Source organism: Simochromis diagramma, unplaced genomic scaffold (assembly GCF_900408965.1).
Source record: "Simochromis diagramma unplaced genomic scaffold, fSimDia1.1 OVJJ01000421.1, whole genome shotgun sequence".
Lineage (NCBI taxonomy): Eukaryota > Metazoa > Chordata > Actinopteri > Cichliformes > Cichlidae > Simochromis > Simochromis diagramma.
The window spans coordinates 8621231-8649017 of NW_024387250.1; the positions used below are offsets into that span (position 1 = coordinate 8621231).

General features: G+C 41.5%; 1 protein-coding gene across 3 annotated transcripts; it reads right to left on the minus strand.

The window, feature by feature from the left end:
* zranb1b (zinc finger, RAN-binding domain containing 1b) lies at nucleotides 1-27748 on the minus strand. Of its 3 annotated transcripts, none has more exons than XM_040001359.1 (10): nucleotides 27203-27748; nucleotides 25065-26138; nucleotides 17494-17681; nucleotides 14710-14863; nucleotides 13834-13905; nucleotides 12883-13081; nucleotides 11690-11810; nucleotides 11132-11261; nucleotides 2828-3057; nucleotides 1-1818 (listed from the first exon to the last, which is right to left on the minus strand). In XM_040001359.1, exons 2-10 carry the CDS (start codon nucleotides 26044-26046, stop codon nucleotides 1594-1596), a joined length of 2301 nt encoding a protein of 766 aa, XP_039857293.1. In that variant the 5' UTR covers nucleotides 26047-26138; nucleotides 27203-27748; the 3' UTR covers nucleotides 1-1593. The 3 variants fall into 3 exon arrangements, with proteins under 3 accessions (XP_039857293.1, XP_039857292.1, XP_039857294.1); XM_040001358.1 differs by lacking the exon at nucleotides 27203-27748 and adding an exon at nucleotides 27051-27196; XM_040001360.1 differs by lacking the exon at nucleotides 27203-27748 and adding an exon at nucleotides 26680-27005.
* Between the last annotated feature and the right edge of the window lie 39 nt (nucleotides 27749-27787).

Consider the following 27787-nt stretch of genomic DNA (forward strand, 5'->3'; position numbering starts at 1 on the left):
TTTTTTCCTTTTTTTTGCCCATTTCTTTGTGTTACACTCTGTTTAGCGAAGTCACGCCTAAATCCACAAACCATCGTAGTCACAACTGCAACTATTGCATAAATACAAAGCAACATACAGGTGATGCTCAAAAACGTGTATGACTTGAATGAAACACAAAGAGGTTACAGAGTGCGATGGCGAGAGGAAACAAGATGCAAACACTCACAGCAAAAAGAGAGAGAAAGGAACAACTTTTTTTTCTTTTTCTGTCAGCTTTGGTTTTATGTGGTGAAATCTGTCACTAATCAAAAAAAGTGGGTTCACATGATGACAACAAACGGGCTTTACAGAGGCAGCGATGTCACGTGTACCATGAGGGTGACCTCCACAACACAGGCTGTAAGGAAGGTGGGGGCAAACAGGAACTACAAGACAGCGATTAGACAAGCGTGACTCAGAGTGGGTGGGGGGTGGGGTTATGTCCACACTCACCTGCCCAGAAAAAATAAAAGCACCAGGTTTTAGGCATCCATATGAGGTACTAAAAACCATACGCAAGAAACCCAAGTAAACTTTTTCATTGATGGTTATGATTGGTTCTTTCCTCGCGGCAACAGTGTTTCTGTGCAATGTGTCTTCATCAAGATTGAATCATTAACAAAACCACAAAAAAAGAGAGAAAATAATATACAGAAAGCTCTTATTAGCTCAAATAAGTTTCCAAACAATAAATATGTAGAATAAATTCATAGAAGATAAAACACACACACACACACGACTTCAATCAGTCTGAAAAAGGTAAACCAAGAGATCCAACATGAACGTTAGTGCGCTAAAACTTAGTGAGTGTAGATTTGACTTGTGAAGGGAACATCTCCCTTTTCAAGAGCTTCATATGTGACCTCAATTCAAGCAATGATACTGTATTTATATAGAAATGTTTTAATAAATGTGCAGTGCTTAGTATTAAGGATTAAAGTCATTTGTGATAACAGAATCTCTCGTTTTTTCATTAATCTTCTGGAGATAATAAGATTTATTGGCTTTGTCCATGCCTGTTTGAAAACAAAAAGCCAAACAAGCCAACTCTTATCTGGAAAAAACTTGGATGTGCGCTTCTTTTTTTCCCCAGTGCCCATATTGAATGGATATAAAGTATTTGAATCACTGCTGGTATATTTCCTTACACTCTTTTTTTTGTTTGTTTGTTTGTTTTTTACAACCACATGCATTTACATCTATGGATAAAGATATTTTTTTTCTTCCTTTACATTTAAAACTCAAATCAAAAATTTGCATTCGTAAATCTTTTTTCTCTCCATTAGACTCAGGCTGGTCTGAGAAAAGTGTTTAATGTGTATATCCGAGCGCCTGTGTTTGCCAGAAGAGCAGTAGTGTCTTCTGTCAGGTGGAGGTCTGGTGGGGGCTCGTGGTTCCCTGCCCTCTCCTGAAGATTTTTCACAGTTTGTCCGTGTCAGGAAAAGGGGGGGGGGGGATACTACAACAACAACAACAACAACAAAAATCCCCAACTCAAAGAAAAACTAAAAGAGAGAGGATGGGGGAGGAGTCCTGCCCCCCAGCAGATAGCCTCCCTCCACTTCAGCTTCGTCACTCCTCCTCGTCGTCGTCGTCTTCCTCCTCCTCGCCGTCGGACAGCGAGGCGCAGGGGCGGATCTGGCGGTAGCCGTCCAGCCACTTCTCCACCATCTGAGTGACGAGCGGGTGGTTGCGGCGGCGGGAGCTTTTCTGAAGCGCAACCAAAACGCCGCCCTCTGTCACGCAGCAGTCCAGCCACTCCCGCAGGAGCTTCTCCTGTTGCTCTTCATTACCCATCTGAAGGACAGGAGGGGACAGACATGACCATCAGAGGGAGCCCTGTCACCTCACTACAGCCCAAACACCGCTTACTCCTTCTGAACAGTAACTCAGAACAGAATAAGAGAAGCAAGGCTTACAAAGTGACACGGTCCAGACCACATTAACCTGCTGCTGAACTTCCTGAAACTGCTAGTCTGTAGTACAGGTTCTTCCCCCACGGCTTTTCTGTATGTAACACATTTGCATAACGCCTCTAGTGGAGAGTTTTAACACCCACAAACAAAGAATGGCAGCTCAAAGTCTGACATTGTTATTTACTGGCTAGATCTGCGTTTGCTAACTCCTCAGATACTTTTTCCTTTCTGCACGTCTGACACCAGAGGAACTGCAGACTGAGTGAATTTCTTTATTATTGGCAGCACCGTCCCTGGAATAGTAATTAAATCCTTAATGTTAAACGCTGTGTGGCTATGCTGCTGTTAGTTTTGATCATTTAACCATTGCCCACAGCTACGTCAAAGCTGTATTTCAGAGGAACCACCGCCACCAGTCCAGTAAACAACACTGGAAGTGGGTCACTGTGTTTTCATACCACTTTTTATGCTGTAGAAAGAACTGAACTTAACTTCAGTGTTACTAATTAGCAAATCTCTGTGTGTTTGTTGCACACATATAGTTTATGGAAGCACCACACTAACCAGCTGATAACAACTCTCCACCCTTTGGTCTAACTGTGGCCATTTCTGGCTCCTCCAACTAACAGCGCTGGCCAAAACACTCACACTGAGGCTCCAAAATCTGGAGTCCAGAAATCACTGGGTAACATCATGATGGGTACATCCATCTTTTAAATACAGTCTAAGCAATTTATTTTGTAGTTTCTAAAAGCAGGTGAAAAGCTAAAAAGAAAAATGGAAAGCATACAGGCGACATCTGTCTTTACATTCTTTTCCTGTACCTGTAAATGAGCATAATGCAGCCACTTAATAAAGTAGAAAAACACCACGTCTGTTGAGTGCCTTACTTCCTGCGCTGAGAGGAAGTGAATGTGAAGCAGCTTCCTCTCGCTGTCGACCAGAGGCAGGAACGTCACTGTCACGTCATCGTCCGTGTTGAGGTTGGCGCCTGCGCCGCGATTGTCAAAGCCATCGTTCTCCATGGCCACCAGCGCTGAGAAGTGGCCCCGCGTGTATCCCAGAGCGATGGGGCTCTTCCAGCAAAAGCTCTGCTCCCACAAAAGAGGCAGGTACACACCTGGAGGGACGTAAAAGACACAAATTCACTATACTATATCTTTTGGTACTGCATAAATATATACTGTACAAATAAAACAACATATAACTGTACAAATATATAAAAAATAGACTACTACACTACTGCAGCAGAGTCTGAAACGCTGACAAAGGAAGCACATCTGTTTACTACTTTTTTGTGAGCAAACTTAAAATATTTAATTTGAATATTTTGAATAATTTTGGTGTTATGATTCAAGGAGAAGATGAATTATGACGTACTTTCTTTAAATAGAAAACAAAAAAGATCCAAACAACTACTAAGTACACCTCATGATTTAATGGTTTGTAACAGCGATAACTTGACATAATATTTTCCCCTACGACTTTATCCATCTCTCACATCATTGTGGGGGAATTTTAGGTCACGTTTCTTTCTGATATTGTTTCATTTTATAGAAGTTTGTGGACATTCGTTCATGCACAACTCTCTAAAGATCCCACCCACAACATTGTAGTCAGTTGGAGATTGGCATGGTCTTTTACTAGTCCATTGCAACAGCTTGTGCATTTTCCAGTAGTTAATTTTGCTCAGTTAAGTTCCTAACCGAATTACATAAACTGGAAGTACCATAATAGGAGCTGTTTGACTTCTCCAAAGGCGTTTCAACACTTTCACTACCTCCTTTAGGATAGGATACACTGGGGCTGTCCTTTATGAAAGGATCATTGCGATGGACCATCTGACCATGTATTTTCCATTTCATATCATAATCTGTTTTGTATTTTCAGCAATAACCTGTTAAATGCACAGCTAGACTCTGAAGATCATGCTGCTGGAAGAAAATCTGCTTCTCATCCAGGTGTAGCCTTGCAAGCACTCTCTATGTCTGATCTCTAAATCCAGATTATGAACTAATTTATCAAAGTGTATTCTGTATAATTCCAGGGCATTAGTAAGTAGGGGTGCAACGATACTCCTATCGATATTGAACCGTTCGATACAGTGCTTTCGGTTTGGTACGCATATGTATGAACAATACAAAATTTGTAATTTATTTTATCAACTTTCCTTCTGACGATGCTGTCTGTGTTGAGCGCTCAGTGAAGCTGCGTTCGACTACTCCGCCTAGGCTGCACTGTTGAGCGCAGATCCACTGAGCGCTCAACACAGACAGCATTGTCAGAAGGAAGAGCGCAGGGCAAGCTAGCGAGACAGAAGTTAAGCTCTCCTTGCAACATGGCAAATTGAACCTCCCCCACCCTGATTCAGATCTGGCGTTTGGAATTATTTTGGTTTTCATGCGACGTATGACCCTGAAGGTAAGCGCGTCATGGACTAAAGTAAAACAGTATGTTGGATGTGCCACACAATGCTCAATTACATGGGTGGGAACTAGTGTGTTAGGTGTTGGCTGTCTAGCCACATGCATGGGGCGATCAGGGGTAGCTCATTAAGGGAGATTTGCCGTGTTGTGGCGTTAAGTTCATTTCAACGAGATTAACGCTGACAGCACTAGTGGGAACACAACGAATATGACTGCACGTTTACGCCGACATCATCCTAGTGCAAAGACAAGTGGAAGCAGACAAAAACAACAAGCATGCATGCTACAAACTTTACCTGAGTCATTTAGACAGCCGTTAGCACATGATTCTCCTTATGAGGACCTGATATGTTTAATATTGTGGAGACGGAGGTGTCGTTTGGTCTTGCTTCCCGTGAGCTAGCCGGGGAGCACAGCCGTTTATTGACATCTGCAGAAGAACACTGCCGCTAGCTAACTGCTCAGCGCGGCAACCGCACAGCAACAACAACAACACACAGGGCGCCCTCTGACCCCGGAAGGACACACCGTCGCAGCGAGAGGGTGTCACCCGTCACTATGGCAACATAAACAAAACATAACTGTACAAACAGAACCCCGAACAGCCCTGACCCGCTACATAGCCCCCACCTAAGGGGTCAGTCGTCCCCGATGACCCCATTACCCCACACAAAGTCCTGCAAATGTCCAGGTGCCTTCTTTTGGCGCACCGGCCGGTCACGACCGGCGGGGGAAAAGTCACTCGGGTCAGAACATGGGGTGCCACCATCATCCCACTTCTGACACCAATGTGGCGAGCTCAGACAAGGAGGAGACGGAGGTGTCGTTTGGTCTTGCTTCCCGTGAGCTAGCCAGGGAACACAGCCGTTTATTGACATCTGCAGAACACTGCCGCTAGCTAACTGCTCAGCGCGGCAACCGCACAGCAGCAACAACAACAACACATAGGGCGCCCCCCGTCACTATGGCAACATAAACAAAACATAACTGTACAAACAGAACCCCGAACAGCCCTGACCCGCTACAATATGCTGCTGAGAATATAGCCCAGAAGAAGCGTATAGTATAGCTTTTATTTTGGAAAGAGCCATTTCTCTGTAATAAACTCTCTTTTCCAAAGATGAGTGATTCCTCAATCAGATACAGGGCTTGCAAAATCGCTAGCCCGACGCTAGCGATTTTTCCAGTCGGGCTACCAAAATCTATCTCTGCCCTGCCCGTTGGGCTATTGTAGGAAGGAAAAATATATGTCAATGCTTTTGCATTCTTTCGGAAATGTAGCTGGGTAATTATGTCATTGGCATCGATGAGCCACTGTCAATATGTGACATATTGAAATCGCGTTTGAATTTGCGCTTGTTTTTTGCTTTCACTTTGCAATCGCGCGAACTGTGTATAGAGAGCGACAGTACTGATTGGTGAGTGATGATAATTTGTGCACCAATTCCTCTGACATCGTCTTATCAGTCGTTAGCTTACTATGCAAACATGACAAGTGAAATCTCCCGCAGCAAGCTTAAACATGTGAGAGGTTGATCGCGCAGAGAATCACTGACCGTTATGTGTGTGTGTGTGTGTGTGTGTGTGTGTGTAAAAGCAGCAGGATATATATTTTAGTTCTGCTGAGCCAAATAAGACAGGTCAGGGTGAAGAAGTGACAGCCAAAGAAAAGCTTACCACAAAATGGAAAAGTTATGACAAATCAGACTATAAGGCAAAAAGAAAGTGCAGCTTTATGGTTTCATGGACAAAAGAATTTCTGTGGCTGCAATATGAGGAGCCTAACCCTAACTGCACATAAGTGGTCTGCAGGTGCGCATTCACTGTCCAAAAAAAAAAAAAAAAAACGCGCATAAGATATTAAGTTGCAACGCGTGTTTGCATACATAAGATTTTCTGGAGGAGGACAGACATTTGTTTAGAACTCTTAAAGATGCCGAAGAAGCTCCTTTAAGCAATTACTTTGGTGTTCCTCCACCTCCAAACAAATGTCAGAAGGAGTCCGAACCACAAAAGAAGCACGTATTCTCGGAAAAGTGGTTGCAGGAGGTGAGCTGGCTTCAAACAAATGATGAACGCACAGAGATGTGGTGCGGAATGTGCCGTGAAAATCCCACTCTAGCGGACAAAAACAGTGCTTTTTATATGGACGCAAACGCGCGTTGCAACTTCTTATCTGGTGCGCGTCTTTTATTTTGACAGCGAATGCGCACATGCGGACCACTTATGTGCACCCGTGTAAATAACATAATGTTCTGCCGGGTGTGTTGTTGGTTTTCTCTCGATTTCTGAGTCGACAAGCGCCTTTGTTACTGGGACCAGTCATTTTAAGAAAGGCCCCCATTAGAACCCATGAGAAATGCAAGAAATGCATTATTGCTCAGTCTGCAATATCTTTCCCAGAACAAACACCAATTGCAAATAACATACTAAAAATAAGCCTGAAAAATCTGTTTAGAACAGCATACTATGTTGCAAAGAGTGAACTACCACTGGCAAAATTTAGCAGTCTTTGCAAACTTCAAAAAGCAAATGACCTAGATCTTGGTTCCACTTGTCTCTTACCCGTCACTTCAGTGGAAATTTCAAATTCAGGATCCGACACAGACTGATTCATGTCCTACACAGTTCTTACAAGTTCATAGAAATTTCTGTTCAATTAGAACCAAGTATTTGAGTTGATGATTGTAATTTTTATACAATGTTGTAATTTGTTTTTCTTTTTTTTCTTTTTTTTTTTTTTGCCTTGTTGTCTAAAGGCAAAGAAAGATGCCCAACGGATTTACTTTACCAAATTGACCATCCCAGCCTTGCCATAATGGTCCATTTGATTCACCTTTTATTGTTTATTTTATTTTCACTTACTGAATATGGGACAGACTTGACTGGGGGAAAGAAGGGGAGAAAGAAAGAGGGAAAGAGAAACAGCTGAGAAGAGGGACGGGGGAGAAGGGCAAAAACCAACAGAATGAGCAGAAAAAGAAAAAAAAAGAAGAAAAAAGAAAAAAAAATGCATATATCAATCACCTGGGTCACCTGCTGAGAAAGAGAAAAAAAAAAAAACAAGCAGAAGAGAACAAGAGTAATAGAATAAACAACATCACAATGATATATGGGAATATGACAGTAAATACTAAATATTAAACATTATTGTGCAGCACATAAGATCAACAGAACACAGTGTGCTTTGAGGTAGGAGCCAAAAAGGATGTAGTTTGTGGGTGTGATCACCCGTGTGTACACCTGTGAGCATGGACGCGCTTGTTTTTTTTAAAAGGTTCCTTCATGTAATGATCTGCTGGTGCGGGGGGGCCACAGCCCCGTCCTCCAGGGCATGAAGCAGGTATGGAGGAGATCAAAACTCCAGACATCCAGAGGCCCCCAGAACACAAGAGACCAAGGAAGACCAACAGAGGGGCAGCCGCGCCACTGTCCCAGAAAGAGCTGAGGAGAGTCCCAGATGAGGGCTCACTCAGCAGCCGCGGAGCAGAAGCCAGGGGGAGTTGCAGTGACGCGCCCGTGAGCTCCGCCGGCAGCCAGCCGTGCCTGAGTGACCGAGCCCCAGGCCGAGAGGCCGGGGGCACCCCACCTCCGAAGTGGCCCGAGCAAGCCCCAGGCTCCAGGCCCCGATAAGCGGCCGCCAAGGAGTGAGCCGGTGTGTACCTGGACGCCCATCCCCGGACACAAAGAACCACCAACGCACCGATGTCTGAGGGAGTCCGCCACTGTAATTTGTTTTTCAACAATTTTTTGATTGATGTTTTGTTTCCTTTACAATATTATACTTTAATGTATAATATTGTAAAGGAAACAAAACATCAATCAAAAAATTGCTCTCTTTTTTTATTCGGGCTACTTAAATTTATTTTGGGCTACCAAAAACTGAAGAGTCCCTGCCCGAAGGGCTACCAGGGATTTTGAAATTTTGAGAGCCCTGCAGATATATTTATTTTTTTAATTACTTTTGTTTCAGCAACATTAAATTTAAAAACTGTACTTTTGAGTTAAAATATATATTTATAATTTTAATAAATGACAAATTAAAAAGGCATGAACATTTTTTTTGTATCGAAAAAATATCGAACCGTGACACCAAAGTATCGAACCGAACCGTGAATTTTGTGTATCGTTGCACCCCTATTAGTAAGGTCTATTTTACTTTGAGTCAGCTGGGATAATTGATGGATGGAAAATATTTTGCTTCAGTCATAGAACTTCTAAACAAGCAGGAGGGAAGGATTTACAATCAATCACTACATAAAACATGATGCATTTAATTTCACACATTTACAAAGTGATTATTGTGATGCCACAATTACAGGGGGAATAATCAGCCTTCTTTGGTGAGCGGTGCAGGTTAGTGTCTCAAAAACGAGCAGACCCAATGAGGAAGCTGAGGAAGAGCTTGATGCAAACCTACCAATCAAAATACAGCGTACGCTCAGGTTTTACACGTTCCCCTCTGAAAATGCCATTTAGGTCAACAAGAGGAGGCTGAAGGAGGATTAAAATGTGCATGAGGTCCTGAGGACTGAGACTCGGGTGGAGCTCGGGATTTATTCAAAGAAGAGCTGCATTGTTATGAACGAATCCACCATATAAACCTGAGATCTGTACGTACACAAACACTATTTACAATTATTAATGAGCCGTCTGTCTGTTAATGAATACACTGACACTGACACACTTTTATTTGTTCTAGAAATAGCAGAGAGAAGTCGTTCACTGTGTGCACACTGCTGAGGAAAAATAAACAGCTCAGTTAATTCATTTCTGCTTTGTTTCATGAAAATCCCAGTATTAAAATAAGTTGGGCTTAGCTTTAAATGCTCAAGTGAAGAGTTTTAGGACAGAGCCAAAGTGTTGGCACTATACTCACAGTTTTGAGCCATCGAACCAAAATTCCAATTAGGCACTCCTTCTGATAAAATCTCCCCCTTCTCAGTCTAAATAAATAAACACTCCTAGAAGCAGCGATCACAACCAGAACAGGCTTTTTTTGGTGTTAGATTTAGGGGAATTTGCAGTAAAACTGCATGCCATGAACATTAGCAAATCATGCTCGAGTGACTGAGATATTTTCCTCTTCAAAGGGAAACTCCTGCAAACACATATGCCAGAAGGTCAGCTGCAAAAACAGCCCTATCCACAACTGGCAGTCACAAAACTGACACTGTGCCTCTTTAGTAAATCCAGAAGCTTTTTAATGATGAAAGAAAGCTTTGCACTGCTGCTGACTGTTAGCAAGTCTGGCTCTAGATGTTGACTCTTCTTTAAAATCCAGATTTTTGTAATGAATTGATATTTTTCACAACAACACGGTAAGGATATGTTATAGTGACTTTAGATGCACGTTTTGCTGTCTACCCTCTGGACATTGTAGTTTCAACACAGCAGAGACACTGGTGTCACACTGTTGAGGTGATTAGTGTACGGTCATTCAGATTCTCAGCGCACCCCTTTGACAGCTGATATGAGGCATTTGTGTTTAAATGTGGTTGTGTGCATTATAGACAAACATCTCCACTTTGGTCTCAGCCGTTCAAATGACATTGTTCCAGATGTCTTGTGGTTTATTTAGCTCTAACACTGTGAACCCAAGCTCTGTTCTTTTTAGGAGAGAGGTGCATCATCTGACCACTTCTGGGAAGATTGTGGAATTGTCTGAACACATACCTGAATGCTTCAGACCAGCAAACTGCTAGAACATGTGCTTTTATAGAGGTACTCTCACTCTCAAACTGTCTTTTTCACATACACGACTTTGTTTTACACAAGCTATTATAATCTAGAGTAGGTACTAACTAACCCTCACAAACAAATGTAGAAATAGTTATGAGAACACTGTGTGCTGACATGCATCAGGGTAAAAGAATAGCTCAGCAGAAATTAAAACACTCAAAGTTACCCTGGATTGAAAGCAAAGCTTGAATAAATGTCTCACAACAGTCAATGCTGACTTGCAAATACCAGACTGATTATAAAACAAAACAATGCAGGATGACAACACAGAGTGTCTCATATTTCTTTAGTTCCATAACACACAAAGGCAGCTCTCGCATCTCATGAATACATCTGTAACCAACACTGCTATAGAGGAGCCTGTGTGTTGCTACTCTCCTAGTAACCGCTGTGGTTTTACTGGGTTCACTTGTTCACCACTTTAATTGAGGTACCCCACCCCTCTCTATAGGCGCCCATAAGCACGCCTTCCTCTGTGTGTGAGTGTGTGAGTGTGTGTATACATTGGCTCCTGGCAACAGTAAATCACTGGTCCATCAGGCAGGCTTTACCACAAGCAGTTGGCCCTTACATAGCACTTTCATCATCCCCTGTACAGCATCACTCAGCAGGCAAATTGAATCCAGACTGTTTTTACTGCTAGTTGTAAAGGTGGCCCCCGCTCTCGGTGCTCTCAGGATTGTTTGACTGTTGATGATTTTCATATGTTCAGCTGTATCTGGATGTCTGCAACCACAATATGAATTCTCTGTGCTCCTGTGACTCATCCTGGCATTTTATGTTGTTTTTGTTATTTTGAGCAACATGGAGCAAAATTACCCATTAAATGAAAGACACTAGACTAATAACTGTTGTAAACAATAATTACTGACTGATCAGAGGGGCAGTTATGTCACCTATGAAAGTTATACACACACACACGTAGGCTGGAACTATTTCACAAAGGAAGTCTAGTTCTACGTCCGCTGGAATGATGCTGAGCACAACAGCAAACAATATTTGACCGAAACGTTATTTCTTGCTCACCTTGAAAACGGGTGTACCCGAGTGTTTCACCACGGAAACTTTTGTAGTACTTTACTCCATAGACGATGATAGGCCTACGAAGTATGTGTGCAAGAACGAAAATGTGGGTCTGTTCCAAGCTGGATCCTGGCTGCAAAAGAAAAGAAAAAAAAAAACCACACACACACACACACACACACACACACACAAAGTCAGAAAAATACAAAACAATGCTCTAGGACTCAGGGAAGCGATAAAATGAGGGTTCTTGAATGCAGCCAGGATACTCTAAATGTGAAAACATGGAAAACACTAATTTAATGAGCTTTCACACCCAGATATAATAACAGCCCACCCAAATACTTAGTCAGTGAGGTCACAAAGAGCAGTGAGAAGCAGAGAAGTGCTGATGACAGACAGGATGCACTTTCAGAGGGCATTACAGGTTAAGTATACTGCACCAAGAGCAGTAAAACTTCTTGCATAATTCATGCATTATTAGCGTGTCACGTTTTAAGCACATCAAGCTCCTGTCCTCCATGTTTGTGTGTGAGTGTGTTTACTTCCATGTACATGTACCTGGCTGGCAAGGGACAGTATGAAAGCCCAGTCTTCCTGCCACTGTTCCTCTCGGAGGGAAAAGTGCAGACCAAAGCTTTGGGAATACCACGACTCCCACTCCTTCCAGCGGGTGTAAAACCTGCACAGACACACACAGATACACACGCACACAAACTGTTTAGCCTGTGACATTATTTGACCTCTGTGCAGCAAGGCGTGGGCTTGCAATTGACTACATTCCTCCACGTCTGTCGTGGTTTGGGCTGGATGGCATTACTCATTATATCTAAACAGCAATTCTCTCACCAAAAAACCCACTGTTTCTCACAAATAGACGTGAGTCACGCTGGGCTTTGGAGTCAGACTCCATGCCCCTCCACTCAAAAATGTGTTTTCTTTTTTTTTTTTTTTTTCTTGTCTCTTTCGTGTACAGAACAATTTATGTGAGTTTGACACCAGAAGCCTGCATTCAATTTTCATCTGCCTGAACGCTTGCACCTATGAGCATGTTTTGGAACATCGCAATCATTTTGGAGCCACTCGTGATTCAGGGTGCAACTTAAATAATTTCATGTGGAAGTTTAAAGAAGAGAATGTTTTGGGGGGTTTTCCTATTAAACTAAGAAGATGCAGGAGTCATAACAGATCTTTGAAGACATAAAATATAAAAAAAAAAAGCCCTTGTTTCTTATTTCCAGATCAAAGTCTCTGATCTCTTTATAAGCTGCCAATCTAAACTTTGGATTTGTAGACCCTGGCCTCTAAACCACATGTTCCATAGACACGCTGAAGGAAAACAAAATGTAACTTGACACTTTTGAAAGTCAAGCTTTTGTTTTCCTTCAGTGGTGCACTTGAGCTCAGTCATTTCATGATCCACAAATGTTTCTGTGTAAAAAGGTCAGCTAAGCAAAAAAAAAGGAAACACTGGACGAGACAGGGATGTCTGTCGGCAATAAGTTAAGAGTAAACATATCCCTGTTTATTCAGACTATAGTACTTAAAAAAATGTAGCTTTTTTGCCTATGTAAGTTGTCTCCTAACTACTAGTCATTAAAAAGAGCAACATACAAGCTCCAATTTCTGTTAACACCTGTCTAAATTTTATGTTTGGTGCACTGTGTCATTCAATGTAACATAATTTGAATTGGTTTAAAACAAGATGCAAATCAGCTCGAACTACACACTTAGTCCCCGTGGCGTCGCCTTACCAGTGAGAACAGTCGTGCAGACTGTCATGGAGGGTTTTGCGGAGTACTGAGTCCTTGTCATAGATGCCCCACGTAGCCTGCAGCACAGAGTCAAGGAGGCAGTCCCCAGCTGTGCGGTTCCACAAGGCATAAAGTCGACTGTCTAACCTAGTCCCCAGCTCCAAGGACCAGTTGATGATGGGAGACTCCTCTTCAAGTTCTAAACAAGAGGGGAGACGGCAGGATATCTCTTCAAAAATTAAATAAAATAAAATTCAAGCAATAACGATAATAATAAGGAAACATGCTGTACAAGGAAGTGCAACAGTGTGGTTGTACAGTGGTCATGGTGTTTCAGTATTAGCTAATGCCTGCTCACATCTGTAAAAATAGTAGTGACATAACAATGTCTGCTTGTAAGCCACAAAACCAAATGACTACTAAGGCTCAGGTTATGGCAGGAAACCTAAAAAGAGATAAAGACAGAAATAAAGATACTGTATGGCCTAATACAATGTTTGACACACACTGAGACGGTGAACCACAGAGAAGGCTACACAAAAGAGCAGGGACCTTCAGGAAGAAAGGTGACGGCATTTATAAGTGTTTATGTGTGACCTGAAAGGAAGTACAATCATTCAGCAGTGATCAAAGAAATTCCTAAAACTCATTTAGGCTGATTAGGACAAAGGCAACTGGTACATATCCTGAAGTGAGAGCGCTTGGCAGATTGACAAACAGGAAGAAAAAAAAACTGTTTGCAAGCAAGAAAATACCAGTTAGACAACATAGCCAGCCTTCTGCTGCCTCCCTGTTATAGTATACAGTTTGTGAGGGGACTCCCCTTGTGTGCCAAGCAGCCAGACCATCAGGGGATCTGGTTTCTCTCTCACACGCTCAAAATAAGTGCATGGATACTTGAGGACAGCATGTGATATGTGTTCATAAAGCAGAAAAGAGTAAATATTTCACCTTTTTGTACGTCTCGGTCCAGCACCTCATCAAACAGTTTTTCCTGAACTGCTGGAGGCAAGTCCTCAATGTCTGAAACACAAAGAAGAGGAATAGGAGCAGGTCTTGGTTTGATTTACATTTTACCCTGATAGATGTGTGCATCTTTGTTTTAACTACCTGTAAAACTTTACTAAAATGACTGAAAAATTACTCTGACTCATTTCAACTCAAGCCACCATGTTTTGTTCTCTTCACAACAGCCCGTGGCTTTCACTCTCTGCCCTGAGCTCTGCTCAGCACAGTAGCTTATTCTTTAGCTAAAATAAATGAATGCATTGACTTAGTGGAACTGAACAGAATGGGTTTCTATAGTGGCCAGAAGCCAAGGTCGGCATGTCCTGAACACTCTGCAAAACAAAAATCCTTAGCTTAGCTACCAGCTTCAGACTGAACCACAAGATCAGTTCCACACAGTACAATTCAACAGAAATAGCACTGAATGCCTGCAATTTTACCAAAACACACTGGCAAAACACTAAATATGGCTTTGCTATGAATGAAAGTCAAGCATGGCTGGTGCATAGTTGGCAGTACGTGGTATTTTCAGTTTGCTATTACAATACACAAACAATGTAGCCTCCATGTTGTGGCAGCTGGAAACAGACAACCGTGGCATTATGTCCCCGCAGCGATCGAGCAACAAGCAATCTTATACGCCAGAAGTAAACAAAACAAGCATTCTGATACACACTCGGAAAGCCAGACGGAATGGCTTGGCTGGGTTTATTCAGCTACAGACACTTCGAAAGGCTTCTGGAATTTATGTTATGATATTTTGTAAACTGTTTTTTTTCTGGCTGCATTTACTTGTTTGTCTGCTAATGCGGTGCTGACCTGCAGGCAGGGTGAATGTCACTAGATCGGTGAGGAAATAGCAGGTGAAGTCTCCCTTGCGCTGGTGAAGAGAGGCGGCTACCTCACGACGGATCTGCTCTGTTAGCTCAGGACAAACCATGGCTGGAATACACTTGGCTGCCTGTTGGGATACCTGCAGAGAAGAGAGCATATAGAGAGAGAATTTAAATCTACATAAAGCGTACAGGATGCACAGAATAAGAAAAAAGCAAGAGCATTTCCTGCAACTACAAAGAACCATAAAACCACAAACTAATGCAAAACCAACTGAATGCATTGCTCCACCGAGGCCTAAGAAGAATAAAATTTAACAGTCACAGCTTCAGCGCCCTGAAAGTCACTTGACTTTGATAATATCTGATGGAGTTAAGATAAAGAGATCTGGAGAGATTATTCTGAACAAATCCTTTTTGTCTGATACATTATGTCAATTTAGAGAGGCCAAGAACAAGAAAAGAAGTCAGTTCATTTTTATATTCTTACCTAGACTGAAAAACCAAAACCTTCTATGAAGAGAGAGATTATGAGCAAAGCGGTAAAATTATGACTGTGTGAAGCCGATTTATCTCTCCTTTTAAATAAACCTAGTAAATTTCTGGAGATGCCATTTAAACAAATTCTACCACATTCGCTGTCTGAATACTTGGGAAAGTCATTCATTTTGGGGTCTGTAGGCAGAAGACTTAGCTCACTGTGTTCTGAGCTAATTTTACTTTCACTAATCAAATCTAAATCACCTCCAGGATACAGCAAGTTCACGCAGGTGTCAGCTTTGGGGCGTTTCAGAGACATGATCCAGTGGTTACTCACTAACCCTGTTGGAAAAGAAACTGGGGCAGCGGCTGAGTGTGGGTGAAGAGGTGTGTGTACAGATAATCCGGGATCACAGTGCTGAAGGCAAGAGGGGTGCAATCAACATCAGCACATGCACAGTTCAAGCAGACACACATGAACTCAGCGAGCCTCACTGCACAGACACACCAGGATGCTGAACATACAATACCAATGCTATTAAATAATTACTGACAGAGGAACATATTATTATACAGTTTGTGGAGCAGGAGTGTGCAGCTGAATTTAGTCCCTCTCTTTTCTAAAAACACTCTGGTCCTAGGACTTCTCCTGGCTGATCTCACTAAATGAGAGTAGGAGAAGAAGCTTGATCCAATTTTGGGGTCATGCAGATACGCATATTCAGAAATAAAACTACATTTACTAGTAGGTTGAGTAGAAGAGCTCAACCAATAGTATTTTTCTTATTTAACATTTATTTAAAATATCCATGTGTAGGTGTTATCTAATTAAAAGTTGTTTTTTTTAGATTGAGCCTAATTTTACTTTCCATCCATGCATTTTCTTAATCGCATCTCCAGCTAGGGGCATGGGGTGTATGAGTCTGTCCCAGCTGAGCCTGAGTGAGAGACTGGGTACACCCTGGACTAGGTCTGCACAATAAATCGAATGTCAATCACGATTGTGATTTTGGCTACCCACAAAACAAATGAACACAAACAGCCGACACTGAAAATGTGTTCTTCAACAATACAAAGAAAAACCAGATCAAGCGCTCCCTAAATTACAGTTCGATGACGTGCCAGTCGTAGTGGTTTGCCCTGTATTATGCAGCGTGAAGTTTCCTGGATGTAGCCTGGACAAGTAACACTACATTAAAATGACAAAACTACAAAACAAAAATTAAGTGTCTGGCACAGCAGAAGGTGAAGAACCTGTTCCCAGAAGTGGATCATCATTGGTTGGTTGAAAATATTTCAGATTTAGGGCGAGTGGTATTAACCAAGAATGAACCATATTCAAAGAATCCTGTAGAGCTGCGTCTGCATGACAAACCAACACAACTAACCCATTCAACCACCTGAAAACACACCACTAACTACAGTGTAATCAATACATGAAGGCCAAGAAAAATAATTAAATGGTTGCTAGTATGAATTGTCCATCATCAAGCAGGAAAACAATGCAAAGGAAATAAAGTAGGAGCAGTGTAGGGGAGTGTCATTTATAAATAAAACATTTTGTCGCTAAAATCAATAAATAATTCAGTAGATAATGGTGATCTTATTATTGATCCAAACAATTGTGATAACCATTTTGGCCATAATTGTGCAACTCTACCCTGAACATGTCACCGGTACATGTAAGCAGCGCTAACACAGACACAGACAACCATTCACACTCTCACATTCACAACTGCAGCTAATTGTAAAATCGCCAGTAAGTCTAAAAGGTATATTTTTGGACTGTGAGAGGAAAGCAGAGCACTTCAAGGACACTTGTACAGACAAAAGAGACCACCATGGTTGTGTGTTGGTTATATGCAAAGCTTTGCAGACTATCATTTACAGTTGAGTACATCCTACAAAGAACACATAAGTTATAATATACAAAGTGTGCCTTTGTAGTGAAGTGAAACTGAGCGTTAAAAACAATTAAAATGCCAACTTAAGCCAACTATGCTCTTGGCGTTTTGAAGGACTTCAGGCAAGATCCCCAAATCCTTTACTCTGTGCAGCTGAAGCCCTATGAAAACAGACAAACTGGGCACCACAATTTCTGCTACAAGGACTTAAAAGCTAAACATGAAGATCCCAGCCGACAAGGCGTCTTGTAATTAATCATCTACAGTATGACCTATATAGTCACGTATTTAATATGGTCTAGTGCTTTGATAATCTACAAACATAATTCAGAAAGTTGATACCTTAGGGTAGGTGATTCCTGAAAGCGAACCAAGTCTGCACTGACCTCTGTGAGCAACACTGCCAGCATGTCCTGTCTCTGGAAACGGATGGCTAGGTGAACCAGCGTGAAGCCATCATCGAATGCTGAGGGCCGGTTTAATAGGCGCACCTCGTCGGACGTTAGCTGTCTTGCGATGTCACCTCCCGATGTCTTGTAGGCTTCCACAGCTGCCAGGTCACCTTCTACAACACCTTTCAGACAAAGAGGGGGAAGGAGAAAGCTCCCATCAATAAACAATGTTAACAAGTGATCACTGTGGACACAGTTTTGAAGAGAAGACCTTTTTTTTTTCCCTGCTTTGCCCCACATTAGCACAAATTTTGTGCATTTAATTGGCAATCATTTTCATGAAGACATTTAAAATATAAAAATGAAAAGGCTCTGCTGAGAAAAATAAATGCTTTAACAGTCCACTTTTGGCTGTGGAAAAAATAGGAAATGAGCAGACGTGCTGACCGCTGCAGTCGAATCACATCAAGTCTTAACACAGCAGAGACATAAAAAGACAACCTTGCGCAGAGGTCAGTTTACACTACACTAAAATATATGAAATATTGGAGATCTGAATGTGCTTTATCTCTGTGGCAGCTGTAACAGCTTTGAGACTTTGCTGACTTTGAAGTCAAGGGGAAAAGACATCAGGGGGCAGAGTGTGATCTTTCAGTTATGTTTTTTTCACCTCCTTAATCTTCATGTTTATGTTGTAGCATAAGCGTTGACGGATATGTTTGAGCAGCTGTTGGTGTGTCTGTTCTTTTCTGGTGCAAAGTGTAAATGAAACAACCAACTTCCAGAGAACTCACTCAAATAGTTACCAGCTAATGAGACACTACTGCAGGAAGAGTCATTCTGTGAAAAAAAACAGCAGATTTTTTTAATATATTAACTTTTGCATATGCAATGAAGCACTGCAAAATTGTATGTTTACTTGCAAATTGAGTTATAGTATAATTTAAATTTTTGTCCATGAACTCACACACGTGATTTGCGGACATGAACTGTTAATAGTCAGCTTTATGTTTTAATATAAGTTGACGGAGACTTATATGAACACGTTCTGCTCAGAATGAAATAAATAAATTGAAATATTTGGTTTTCACATCCTTTGTTAGGGAAGGTTAATGAAGTTAACTTAAACTAAAGAAAAAGCTCAAATTAAAGGAGAGGCGATCCATCTCGATGTGGCGAGCAGAGAACTTAGAGGTGAGTGATTGAAGTGGCTACCAATGAGAGCGAAGGATACTAACTGACAAATCACAGGGCTGTAAATATGTTAAAGGGTTACCTAGGCAACCGGAGTTAGGCTCACCTGTTAGCAGCCAACCATCAGCAACAAACCAATGTGTGATGAGCTTCTTGACCGAATACCTCTTAGATTGTGAAGAATATTTATATAGAAGCTTTATTTTAGAAAATAAACAAAAAACTAAAACTAACTCAAACATTATTGTGTAAATAAAAAAATAGCTATAATAAAAAAATTAAAAAAATCAGGAACAGGAAATGTGCTCAGCTTTAGTCTTTGTTATTTTGATTTTTGCAATATTGAATTTTATTATTGCACTCTTCTGAACTTCGTAAATCTTACAATTTGCCAAATTATTATCAGCATTATAATCATCAAACTAATCCTGACATTGCAATTAATATAAAACATAATTAAAACACTTATACAATAAATGCTACATTTAAATAAGAAAAACCAATACTGAAACGGAACTGAAAACAAAAAGTTAACCCTACAAAAAAAACAAAGAAAGTACTGGTATCCCTCAGCCTCCTAGTAGATGCACCTATGGTATCAATTTCAAAATTCTACGTGGTCTCATTTTCGAGTTATCGCATTCACAAACTTGGGTGTCCACGCCACCTGTACGCTTGCCCTGCAGGGTGATGACAATACCCCATCAACCTTTTGCAGCTGAGGGGTAAAAACTGATAGAAAATACAAAGCTATAATAACTCTTGTGCAAGCCTCTAGTTCTGTGATCAACCACAGTGAGACAAAATAACCTATTAGTAGTTTAAGCAGAGTAAAACATTGAGCTAAATGTGTTTTTATGAGTAATGAAAACAAAATCAAAGTGTAAATTTCTTTCAAATATGACAGCAGCCACAGAAATATCCTCTTCCCATTTCTAGCGTATACAGTAAATGCTCATGTGGTAGTCTCTCGTACATTTGATAGCTTAAAACACTGTTGCGCTTTTGTTCTCGCGTCAAAGGACCACACACAATGCTCAGCTGCATAATCTGCATGTGAGTGAGAGCGAGAGAGACATGGAGTGGGTAGAAGGACTTGCTGTGCCATGTGGAGCTGGCTAGTGCGGTGAGGGATGAGGAGAGAAACTACACAATAGCAGCGCAGCGTGATAGAAGGATCACAAAACCACTTTCCAAAAAACACCCCATTAGCGTGGGTGTGCCTGTAGCCCTGCAGTCAGTACTGTACTCACAGATCCTTTGGTGAACACAAAAGGCTCCAATATTCAAACAGACATACACTTAAAGACAGACTAATTAGACAGAATGGATCAGGCTAAGTGATTCTTGTCTTGTCTATTTCTCCTACAAAGGACGCACATTTCAATAATGGTGATAGCGGGCGCCTCCATCATAGCAGAATCAACAGATGGATGTGGGTGATTCAAAGTCTATTTGTGATTGGTACAGTTTCCTGTTTAAACAGCCGCTTCAGAGAGAAAAACAGAAGAAGTAAATATTCTGTCAGCATACCTTCCTGTTCAAGGACACCTGGATTGGACATATTAGACATCTTTATTTAACAGGAGCACTGCTGAAAAAAGTACGTAAAAGTAAAAGAAAAACAAAAATTAATAAAGCGCAACTGAATTTACAAACACATTTTATAGTAATAAATTCCTCTGTACTGTGTGGGTTGGCTAAGTGGCATTTCTTAGTGTATTGTTTTGTTACTGTTGGTGTAATAGTAACATGTTGGCTTTTCCCTGCAATCACATATCAAAATGATGGCCCTGAATGAGGTTTGTAGTAGTCTGACATTATATTGAGCATCCTGCTGGTATTGACGCACCAGTCTGCTTTTTGTCTGAAAGGCTAGCAAGACAATCCCTAAGTATGTCACACCTAACCAAAACAATGAAGTTGGCATTGTTTTAGCATTTTATAATATAACAATATGATTTATAAACATTGTGATATGCTGCATCGTAACAAATGTTAGCATTTCCTTCGGGATTAATAAAGTATTCTGATTCTGATAATTCAACACTACTGTGGAAAAACAGGCATTAAGAAACACAGTTTCATTGCATACACTTCTGTTGTTTTTCATATATTTAATGCCAGCTTGGAGTAAATATTACATAAGAGAATACCATAAAATTATTAATATTCATGGTCTTAAGGGAAGTAAAAACAATCCATCATTACAACTGCATCTAGATAGAGACATTACAGATGGACCCTTACTGTGGAAAATCTGTCCATATAGATAGATATTGTCCATATCTAAAAAATGAGACTTCGGTAAAGATTGAATTAAATTAATGTTCTGATTGAACTATATCATAAACTATATAAGTATATATATAGCAACAATGTATAAATGTGTGGAAATATTACTGCATTATTACTTTTATCCTTCAACCGGGAAAGGAGGACATGATTTTGTTTGATGTTTGCACATTCCTCTTGTGTTCACATTGGCTTCCGTTGACTATGCACCTGTTTCCTTTCACATTCCTAAAGTAGGAGGATCCAAGTCTTTATGCTGTATGAGCACTCCCCTTTTTTACTAAAATAAAGAAATTTGCAATGTGTAAATGTAAATAAAACAGAATGTGATGGTTTGTAAAATCATTTGGATCCTATTTAACTGATAATTAAAAAAACAAAACAAAAACAATATATCAAATGGTAAATCTGAGGAACAGTATTCTGAAAAATGTATGGTTATTTTGAATTTGATGCCAGCAACACAAGAAAATAAGTTCAGGTCAAAGAGGAGAGAGAGTAAGCAAACGTTTAAATGTCAGCATGTTATGGGGGCGCATCAACGCACACTGCATGAGTATTTTGCACAACCGTAAATGTGCCGGTAATTCAAAATTACACCAGACTACACCTTTCTCAGGAAAGGCCTTGCTTATTTTAGGAAGATGATCCCAAACCACATCCTGCCCATATTAGCGTGGTTCTCTAGTAAAACCTCCGGGTATTTAATGACATAATACTAAGCATTTTGTTTATTTACCAACACAAATGCCACACATGTGTTCAGTTTAAGGATCATGGGTCATGCACACTGTAAGAGTGACAGTAAGTTCTACAGCCACAGGCATTTTCTATTTTTGACTTATTTTACACGGATCGTGCTAATTTTAGTGCATCAGGCTCCTCAGGAAACAACTTTAGGTATTGGGAAACCGTGACCACAGTTTCAAAACTATAGGAGTGAAATTTTAACTTCTTTGCCCCCAGCACTTCATCACAGGTTTGATTTTGTGAGAGGCTGTTTGTCACATCCACTATTCTACCATAACATTAAAACTACTGACAGTGACAATCTGAAGTGAATAACATTAACAATCTATTTAAAATACAATGTGCAGGTGTGGCTTGAGGACCATGGCAAACTTCACAGCACTGACTTGAACTCATCACCCTTATGTGACTGAGCATCAGCAAGCAGAGTCAGCAGAACCATCCCAATTCACAGAGGACATCACTGTAATCACATTACATTTTTCTGTAATAATATAATGCATTTATGTACTAATTTCAATAATTACATTAGTCCCTAATCAACAATTATGCTGTTACTTGTATTATATAAACTATTCAAACTGGCTTCTGTAGGAAAACGGTCTACAGACTTTGAAGAGCTCAGATTACTTTCATTTTTAATGCATGAAAGGACAAGAATGTTACTGTAAAGTGGCAGAAACAACTATCCACTACTGTTAATACAACTTTGTGTCTCTTTGTAAGCATCAGCAAAGACGGCATGGTCATATGAAGCTAGCAGTGAAGAACCCTAGATCCAGAGTGCATGCTGACCCCAGCCTATTAGCCAAAGCTTGAACAAATAATAAAAGCTATGATGAGCAGACGGGCTTGTACCCATACCTGGTGCGACAGTAGACTCTCTGTGGCCACAGCACATTTGTGAAGTGCTCTTTGGGCTGTTTTTCATAAAACACTAAAAGAAAGATCCTCTTTAGGACTGGGATTTGTGTCAATGTGTGGGACTGTACATTCGAATTATATGACAATAAATCTCAGGTCATGTTGTAGAGTACTGCAGAACATATCGAGTAATGTAATAAATTACCTTTCTGCAGGGAGTAATTAAGTAAGAAAAGGCTTTAGGTTTTTCAAAACATTATAAGTAATTACTCCAGTGTTGCTCAGGACACACCCTATTATGCACTGCACCCAAAGGATGTGCTGTGAGCATTCTGGTACCAGATGCCAAAAGACACCCCAAGGAGGTGTCCACGTTCAAAACAGAGTTACTTTGACAGCACCAGGGATTCCTACATATTATTCTGCAGGTGATTTTATTGTTTTCATGCTGATCGGTGTATGTCTATGAACTTCAGCTCACAAAAATTTTTGGCAGCACAACAGATGTTGTTTGTCAAAACATGCAGCCTTAAAAACATGTGATTTCTATTACTCTTGCATGACGTGTCATTTCATATTTAACGCTTTAGTCTGGCTTCATGCAGGATCAGAACCCATGACCAGGCCTGATGTAGAACCACATAACCACCGTGACGTCTCCCATTTGTTAGTGAAGACCTGTTATGTCTCAAGTCTCAAGCTGGGCGTTTTCACCATTGCCATCTTTTTTTTCAAATGTTTTCTAATTAAAGCTGACAAGCAAGGAGTGGTTCTGACAGTGAGGACACTGTAGAGTAATGGGCTAACAATTTAAGATTAACAAATCATTAACCAATAGGGATAACCCTGGATGATCCTCATTTCTGTGTCTAATAACTACCATAATTTACAAACTGAGCTTCATGTTTTATTCAAAATTTCTTCAATCTAGTGACTTAACCAAAAAGTCATCAAGAAAATGCTCGAGATCACAAAGTGGGCTGAGGGCAGTTTTCCAGTAGACTTCTATACAAGTGGACTTTTTTGGCAACAAATAGAAGTGGCCCTGCTGGGTATGAAAAGCTTCTCAGGTTTAAGGCACATCGGCACATCTGCAGAGGCTTCACGTTTCAGACCCAGAAGCTGCAGCCGTCTTTATAGCATGTATCTGTAGAACTCATGCTGAACATAGCCCAAACTAATAAAGGTTATCCAAAGCAGGTTTGATGTGTCAATGCTGACTGAAGTGACAAAGGTTGTATTAATTTGTAAAGCTTTGTAAAGCATCATTTTATACTTAAAAGTATACCAGATACTTTTAAAATGGAGGATTATTGACACTTTTTGTTATTTACTTTCTCTTATTAACAATAGTGCAGCATTTGAGCACCATAACGTCAACGACAAAACAAACAATATGTGTGTGTGGTTCCACATGAGCAGCAGTTCTAAGACACAGAATAATGTCTGTGCTGATAAACACAGACATTATTCCTCAGATCAGAACAGATAGCATGAGGCAGATATTGATATAAAACTTTCCGAAGTATGTCTAGTGAACCTGCCAAATAGGGAGTGAATTTAAAGAGATGTCTTTGATTTCTTTTCCTTTAACAGAAGAGGAATGAATTAGGAGACATTTCCAATCAGATAAGGAATGTTAACACTTGAATAAGCCTAAACAAAATCATGCCTACTTACAAGAGAAATTTTTGACCAGATGAGACTTTGTCCCACGGGAACAAGCGACACAGATATGAGGGAATTCAACATCTGACATGCAGCAAGAGACCCAGAGCAGAGCCAGAAACAAACTATCTGCAGTGATGTTGCTCTTACAGGTTTTGAGGAATGTAGCAGGAAAAAAGGCACAATTTTTAATCACTAAAAGGACTTCATTGCGATACCAAATGCAGGGATGACTGTCAAATTTGTGCATATATAACACAGTATATATAACACAGAATAATCAACTGTCAGAGGGACAGATAAGGAAAACAGACGGGAGGTTGAGTGGGCATACAGAACAAACGCTACTCATCCATGAAAAAGGCAAGAGAAAGAGTAAGACAGTGGTGTGAGAGAGGGAAAAAAAGCAAAAACTAGTTGTTCCTACAATGCGCATCCTTCCTCCCACTCTGCATTCGCCAGTGTACAGTGTGGGTGGCAGGACACTTGCTGTCTTTATAGTGAATTTTTTACTAGCTGAATACAGAGGACTTCCAAGCATACATAGTGTGTCTGCAATGTTAAGATTACATTCAAGATAATCTAGATACAGTTCTATAAACTGCTTAGTAAATAGTTGCCTTGCAGGTTGTTAAGTAACATACTGTGAATCATTCACACAAATTTGGGAAAAATGCCATTTCACGGTGTTAGCTTGCCTTATATTATTCACTTGACTCACTGCCCATCTCATAACATAAGCAAAATACAAGTCAAACATACTTCAGTGAAGTCATCCATCCTTAAAAACTCACCAACACAAGCATTGAGGAACAGCCAATCACTCCGTCTCATCCTGTTCTTAATCTGCTTGAGTTTTTTGAAATCCACCTCAAGATCTTCTTTGCTCCCAATCCCAGCGCCTGATGCCAGTTCAATCCTCTGAAAGTCCATGTTCACCTCTGACTCCCGCTTTAACGTTGGCGGTGACCTCCTCTGGCTGCTGCTACAACTCCCTACACCACCCACCACACCTCCTACTCCTTGACTAACCATGTGGCCAACAACAGCCCTCCTGTTGTCCCTGTCCTGGTCAAGTTTTGAGGATGATTGTTGACTCTCAGGTTCCGATGCCAGTTCAATGGGCTCAGCCAGCAGACTATTGGGTCTGGGGTGATCGCACACAACACACTTGAGAGCCTTGGCCCAATTTTCATAAGTGCAGGCAGTGCAGGTCCAGTGCTGTGTATGAGTGTTGAGCCTGTTACGGTCATTATATTCCTCACAAGTGTCTGTAGTGGTGGTTGGGGGAGAGGGGCGACATCCAGAACCTGAGGTCTGGGGTGTTTCTGTGGGGCTGCGTGGCTGCTGGGTATGATGTCCTTGATGGGCTGCATGCTGCCCATGCTGTTGTTGGTGTTGTTGTTGTTGAGCCTGCTGCCTCTGGCACAGGCACTGAGTACACCGGATAGCTCGAGGCCAGTTCAGATAGGTGCACATGTGGCACGACCACTTACTACTAGGCTCAGGTACGTCAGCAATGCGAATGCGGGGTCGGGCGCTGGAGTCTGGACAAATAAGTAAGCTAGATCCCCCCTGAGATGGACTGTTGCTGAGGTCTGCAGGGTCCCACTGATGCACACTGGCATCCAGGGCAGGGCTGCACTTGAAGGGCTCCTCAGTAATGATGGCACCCCCGCTGGGCCTCTGAGCGCGGCACATGGTGCACTTGATGGCTGACGGCCAGTTCTCGTATGTGCAGTATTCACAGGCCCACTTGGCAACCAGCTCGGTCATCGTCGCACCGCCGCTAAGGGAGGCTTCCTGCCGTTCAGAGGGACTCAGCTTGGCAGATCCACTCTCAAGGAGATCACACAGCAAGCAGCACACTAAGGTTTAAAGGGGGAAAAAAACCCAAACAGATATGTTAAATAAATACTAAAAAAGACAAACCACGGTATCTTATTAATCAAAGGCAAACACTTCAAGAAGGTAAAGGGATTAAAAATTAGCTTGTTCCTCGGTTTAAATTAGCAAAAAACACTGCCAAATGTCCCAAACAAAGCCTACTTATTTACAGCCACCTGTGTATTCAAATTATTGACTGGCAAACAAAATTTTAATAAACAGATATGCCCACTCTTGATCTGGTATTAATTTGTAGTAATAACCAAACTATTGTTTAGAGACCCACAAAAACAAAGTGCAAGGGCAAAACTGCAGCCTAGAGTGCAACACTGCTCGTAAACCTTGACACTGACTATAAACACATACAGTTAAGTTATATACACCAGGCACATGCGCCCTACAACAACCAGGCAAGGTAATAAGAGACAAGGACAGATGAAACCTGACGCCCAGCAGGGAGGCGCGTGACTGGTTAAGAGACTTATGCACTGAAAGCAAATTCGCCGTAAAGCTAATTAAGACCTTAAATGATCCAACTGTATGTGTCCCACGCTGTATTCTGAACCATGAACACCAAAATAAAAGATAAGGCTGGCTCCGACAGGGCAGGTCTGTAGTCCCGTTACTGTTTACGCCACGCCTCCCAAGTTTACCAACACACAGTGAGAAATTCAACATTTTTTTGTGAGCTGCATGTTCTGAAAACAACTGTGTCAAGTAGCTTTGGTACTCACAAGCAACTAGCAAAACTGTCAAGACACTCCGCTATAATATACTTGAATTTATTTAAATAAGCATTTGACTAGTGTGATTTACAGCCAGTAGTGGTAAACTAACAAATGACACTGTACGGCTGTGTCGTGTCTTAACGGAACCAGCTAGCTGTCACTTACCTTCCATAACAACCGCTCGGTTGCCATCCAGGATTTATGGCCAAGCTAGCTGGCTGCGGCTCGCTAACGTTACGGGATTATGTTTTGCTCGTAACCGTCTGAGAGGCCCTTATCAACTCTACGAGAAGATGTCTTAACGCTGTAACCCTCACCTTTTGCTTTGCTGTGTTTACACTCCTCGGTCCCCCCTCCCCACGCCCGGTGCAGCCAAAACCAATGGAGTTTCTCCCCCCACCCCACCCCCGGTCGGAGAAACCAACTCCAATCCGAACTCAGGCTCCTCTCACTTGGACGAAACTAGCCGCATATTTACTTCTTTTGGGGGCGCCGCTTACTTGGCAGTTGACAGTCCACACATACCGCGTAGCAAGAACCCTCCCTCCCCCCCCTCCCCAGGTCCCGTCCCTCGGCCTGTCTCTTCTGAGTTTTTAAATCATTTTCCCGTTTTCCACAAACACCAAGCGGACGGACTTTAATGGCGGCACAGGGAAGGGAAGCAACCGAGGCAGGGCTTAAAAATACACTACGAGGGAGAGCAGAGAGCTCTGGGCCGTGTTACAGTCAGAGGCAGGATCAGGATTTACCACCCGAATCTGCTGAGCAAGCCGATTGGTTGACACATGTGTATCCCTTGACACGGACCAATCACATTCTACGTCTCTCATTCCAATTGTTAAAAGGCTCAGTCAAAGCAAAACAGACTCGAATATCACAGAAATAACGAAAAGAGCCATTAG